We start from the raw sequence: 5,534 nt of genomic DNA on the forward strand, positions 1-5,534 counted from the left end.
CAAAAATATTAAGATATATAATAACAAATCAACAACATTAGATTTATTATTGAAGGTACTTTCACATCGTATAGATTTATTATGATAAATGTCTATATTGTTTTCTATAAACTTGGTCAAACTTTACGAAGTTTGACTTCAGTCAACTCTAATATGCTGAGTAAATAAAAACGGAGGGAGTACCGATCAATACTTCACGTAGCATGCCACCCTAAAATCAAGCAGCGACCACGTATGCAATCCACGGCAAAGATCCTCTGCCAATGCATGCGCTGGGAGGTTTGCATGGGGCGCCAAAGATCATATATTAATCAAGGCAGTAAGAAGACATTCAAAACACGTGCAGTAGTTGGCTATTTTGACGGACCAAATTTGTACGGGGCACAATTAATCAGAGTAATTAAGGGCATAATTAAATCACGCCAAGTAGTTGACTATTTTCGGGTGTGATATTTCACGAACCATATTTTTACAAGGTGCGTGGAAACCAGAATAAAGGCAAATAAAAGATCACCCAGTGAAACCAGAATTTCACGAAAGCTCATAACGTTTTTCCTATGTGGTATATTCTGTGGCTGATACAAAGCAAATGAGTATAACACATGTAAAATAGCACAAGGGTAGAGGAATTATCTACTGTATATACCCAATAATGTTACTATATGAGAACAAATAATTACTAACCTTTAATTGAGACTCAAACCAAATAATTGAAAGTATACACGGAAATAACTACAACATACACTTGCAGGTTTCAGAATTCAGATATACATAGAACAAGCACACACATATAACCAGGTTCAGAATTCCAAAACAAAATATTGCCGCCGTCGACCAGCCACAACCTGAGTGGCGCACGTCGTTGAGATGCAGATCAGGGCCGATGGGGAGTGGCGCACGAGAATGCGACGAAGAGGCAAACCGGCGGGGCAGCCTACGCAAGGTGGCGCATGACCTGATGGCACAACAGGCTGACGGGGGCGCAATGGTGGCAGAGAGGGGGTGATAGAGGCGGGGCATGGAGGTTGGGAATGAGCCGTGGTGATGGAGAAGGATTTAATTAATTATTCAGGTGTGTTGTTTTGGTAGTAGGTGTTCTTTAAGGCACGTGATATATGGTGTGACAGATCTTTTCCCAATGAAGATGCAATTAAGGTGTTGTGCAAATGATTTAAATTAATTAGTAAATTTGTGGAATTGATGTGATACAACATTGGGGCTATCCGGTCCATTGATGAACGATGAATGTATGGTTGAGATCTAATGTTTCTGCCTCAACTCGATTGTTTAATAGTAGCGGAGACTAGAATGATAGCCCAAAAACCCAGACAAAATCCAAAAAAATAATAATCTACGTAACATGTCTAGTCAGCACAAAATACCCCTAAAATCCGATTGGGTGATTTGGGGGCAAAATGTTAAAAGAATCTTTAAATTAGGGGTAAATTTTGATCATTCTTGTTTTGGGGTAATTTCTGTCACTTTGGCTCATTTTAGGAGTAAAAAAATGGCATCAACTCCTTTTGTTATGCTTTGCTGGCTACTATGGTATTTAGAGCATCTTCAACATACGCGTGGTTGTGCGGCGCGCAATATATTTTTTGCAGCGCCGAAGTAACGTTTTAGTGCGTTGCGTTGGTGTTTTGTTTTACCAGAAGCACAAAAACACGACGCCCAATCCGGCGGCCCCACCTGCAGCAGTCCGGATTTTGCAACGCGCGCGAGCGGGCGCGCCAAATAAGAAGCGAGCGATGCCGTTTTCCCTGCGCGCTGAAGCTACTTTGCCGCATGCGGGATTTTAGCTGTCTGCTGGAGCGTCAGTTTCGGTCGCACGTGTGCAATATAGTTTTTTTCAGTGCGCGGCTAATCTAGCGCGTTTGTTGAAGATGCTCTTAGCAAACAACACAAACATTCTCATATCAGAAATGGCACTATCTTCATCCTTAGCACAGCCCCCCAATACCTGAACTTAATGCTTGTTTTGAACAGTCTATTTTGTTCTGTCTCCTGGTTCAAGCACACGCATTGAGGTGGTCGATCACTCACTGGTCATGTGGATCATCAGCTCCTCCATTGGCGTCCGGGTTGTCTCCGGCTTCGGCGGTCCTCTTGTAGGCGTACCAGTTGGCGATGGGCAGGTAGACAACAAAGTTGACAACGCTGAGCACGGTCATTAACCAGAAGTAGTCGAGGTGGCCGACGTTGAGGTTCTTGTCCGGGATCCACCCTTGCTTTCCACCCCTCGTCGTCACCCTCTTCACCACCGTCACCAGCAGCGTGCTCACGTAGCTTCCCAGTGCTACCGCCGTCAGCGACAGCGCCATGCACATGCTCCTCATGGCGTCCGGCGCCTGGTCGTAGAAGAAATCCAGCTGCCCCACGAAGACGAACACCTCGGCGGCGCCGACGATGAAGTACTGCGGCACCTGCCAGAAGATGGAGATGGGCACGATGTCGTCCTCCCCGTACAGCCCGAACCGCGCGACCGTGCGGAGGCGGAAAACCTCGAGCACGCCGGCGGCGACCATGGAGAAGATCGAGACGACAAGGCCGACACCCATGCGCTGGAGCTGCGTGAAGCCGCGGGGGTGGCCGGTGACGGAGCGGACGGCCGGGACGAGGAGGCGGTCGTACACGGGCACCCAGAAGATGACGCTGAGGGTGTCGAAGGTAGAGAGCGAGGCAGAGGGGATGGAGAAGTGCGCGCCCATGCGCTTGTCGAGGGTGTTTCCCTGGAACACGAACACGGTGTTCATCTGCCCGTACACCGCCGCCAAGACGATGCCGCTCGCCCAGATGGACAGCAGCCGCACCACGCTCTTGAGCTCCTCCACCTGCGTCACCGTGCACAGCCTCCACGCCGATGGCGCCGCCGCCGTCCTGTCCGCCGGCGTCTCCACGGCCGCCTTGTCGAGGAACCTGAACTGCTCGGTGTGCTCCAGCTTGCGGCTCCCCTCGATGCCGGACCCCCTGTCCATCGTCTCGTACAGCGCCGACCCGTCGACGGGGACGCTCAGCTTGCGCGTGGCCGCGACGAGCACCTGCGCGATGCGGATAAGCGGGCTGCCGCCGGGGCGCTGGTGGCGGTAGAGCGGCGTGCCGACGAAGAAGCTGCCGACGGCGATGGCCATGACGACGGCGGGGATGCCGAAGCCCCAGCCCCAGCCGTAGCGCACCTGCACATTCACCAGCACGGACGACGCCACCAGCGCGCCGATGTTGATGGACAAGTAGAACCAATTGAAGAAGGAGCTCTTGCTCCGCCGCTCGCTCTCGTCGTGCTCGTCGAACTGGTCGGCTCCGAACGAGGACACGCAGGGCTTGATCCCGCCGGTGCCCAGAGCGACGACGTACAAACCGACGAACACCGCCGCCGTCTGCCCCGCCGTCGGGTCGCACACCCCCTTCGCCATGCACGTCGGCACCAGCCTTTTCACCGACGCCGCAATCGTCAGGAGCCCCAGGTCGATGACGTAGATGATCACGAAGGAGGCGATGGTCCAGAAGCGGCCGAGGTAGGCGTCGGCGAGGAAGGCGCCGATGAGGGGGGCGGCATAGCAGGTTCCCGTCCAGTTGCTGACGGTGTTGGCGGCGGCGCTCTTGTTCATGCCCATGTTGTCCAGCATGAAGTTGCTCAGGTTGGCGCTCATGCCGTAGTACGCCAGTCGCTCGCAACATTCGTTAGCTGCAATTCATCGATCAACGCCATGGCTGGCTCAAAGAGCAGGGCAACAATGGAGTCGTCGTTCGTATGTACGTACCGAGGATGTAGGGGTAGGCGCGCCAGTTGCCGGTGCTGCTCTTGACGGCCTGGTTGCCCTTGATGTCCACGGTGCCATCTTGGGTGTAAATCGTGTCTGCACCAACCTCCGAGTATTTAACCAAAAACTACCACATTTGCCGGAAACGTGATAGAAAACTACCACTCTACGCTTTTGTGCGAAAAACTACCAAATTTTTCCTAAGCCGTGGCAAAAAACTACCAACTCGCGTAATCGCTCGCTTTGCCCGCGCTAACCCCTATTCTGACTGGTTAGGCCCGCCAACAGTTGCCACGCGGGCTAACTGACGCCCGGCGCGCGCGGACGGCCGTTAACGGCCCGTCCCCTGTCGGAACGGCCGCTGTCGGTCGGGTGCGGGTCAAGATCTGACCCTTTCTCCTCTCGCTGCACTCTCTCCGTCCTCTCCCTTTCTCTGAACTAGGTGGCGGCGGCGGCCGCAACGATGGCGGCGGTGGTTTCGGAGGGGGGCGTCGGAGATATGGGTGGTGGCGGCGGCGGCGGCGACGCAGGCGGTGGTGGCACAAGTTTGGACGCTGCGGGCTCAGTCGACAATTGGTTGGGGAGCACCAGCTTCTCGACGCAGGCCGGCTCGCAGCAGCAGGAGGCACAGCTCGCCCAGTCATCGCCAATGGGTTGCAGGTATGGAAAATATCATCTGCTAGGTTAGCTGCTTCAATCTGCCAAACAGGTTAGCTGCTCATGAATTGGTTAGCTGCTTCAATCTGGCAAATTAGTAATATGTGTTTGTTAGAGCTTGTTGGACATGTGTAGTAAACTGTATTGCACTTGTAGCTCTGTCATTTTCAATTGAATTCATGAGCACCTATTTCTGCAGTTTTGCTGACAAGAAGTGGGAGATATGGTTTCATTTAGAAGGAAGAAACCCTGTGAAAAGGGTTATATATGAGTCAGATATATCTTTTGTTACTCTACAATCACTCATTGCTAGTGAAGGGTATGGGTAGAGTGATTACATGTACTATGTGAAGGAGGAGGAAATTGGATCTGAAAGAGTAAAGTATTTAGGTAATGAATCTAGTGTTCATGAAATGTTGGAGTTTTTTAATCATGTCAATGTTGTGAACATAAGGGTTATGAGAGATGTTGAACCTGCAATAAGTACACAGGCTATTCAGAATTACATGAACACTCAAGAGAGTTGTTGTGTGCAAAAGGTTGTGGAGCAATCTGAGTTTCAGAATGAGATAGATGATAGAAAGGCTCAGCTTGAGAGGAGCAGGATTCAAAGAGAGGCAGATTTGAACCACTTTGAAGGAGACATTGAAGTGTCTGAATTTTGTTCTGATGATTCAGTTCATTCAGATGGTAGTGCTGAAGCTGTTCAACAAATGGAAATAGAGTGTGCCTCTGAAGAGGAAACACCATTGCAAAGTACTGCTATTGTGAAACATGTGAAGAACCCTGGGCCAACTAGCAGATGTCACAATGAGGTAGAGAAAAAATGTTTTGAAGATTGGTTTCCTGAAGCAGATGAGTTTTGTTTTGCTGGTGATCCAGGCATAAGTGATGAGGAAGAAGAAGATGAAGTTGAACTACCATACATCATGAAGAAGGCAAAGACAAAGAGTAGTAAGAAAAAGATGAAGGAAAGAGTATATTTTGACCCTTCAATTCCCAATTCACATTTACTCTTGTGCAAGAGCTTGTGTTTTGATTCTGTTTACCAGTTCAGAGAAGCATTAAGAGATTTTCATATAAGGACTTTGAGGTCTTTTCACTACCACAGGAACA

The 5,534-nt window shown here is 50.3% G+C and overlaps 1 protein-coding gene across 1 annotated transcript; it reads right to left on the minus strand.

The window, feature by feature from the left end:
- Positions 1-2,042: 2,042 nt before the first annotated feature.
- Positions 2,043-4,405, minus strand: LOC119361075 (protein NRT1/ PTR FAMILY 8.2-like). The gene is made up of 3 exons (XM_037626453.1): positions 4,391-4,405; positions 3,762-3,888; positions 2,043-3,685 (listed from the first exon to the last, which is right to left on the minus strand). Exons 1-3 carry the CDS (start codon positions 4,403-4,405, stop codon positions 2,043-2,045), a joined length of 1,785 nt encoding a protein of 594 aa, XP_037482350.1.
- Positions 4,406-5,534: the final 1,129 nt, after the last annotated feature.

The sequence above is a fragment of the Triticum dicoccoides genome, chromosome 2B (assembly GCF_002162155.2).
Source record: "Triticum dicoccoides isolate Atlit2015 ecotype Zavitan chromosome 2B, WEW_v2.0, whole genome shotgun sequence".
In the NCBI taxonomy this organism is placed as follows: domain Eukaryota; kingdom Viridiplantae; phylum Streptophyta; class Magnoliopsida; order Poales; family Poaceae; genus Triticum; species Triticum dicoccoides.

Bases quoted from the DNA above. Each gene is read 5' to 3' on its own strand.
- LOC119361075 (XM_037626453.1), bottom strand. The intron at 3,686-3,761 runs GTACGTACATAC...GATGAATTGCAG, and splicing joins CGCCTACCCCTACATCCTCG to CTAACGAATGTTGCGAGCGA.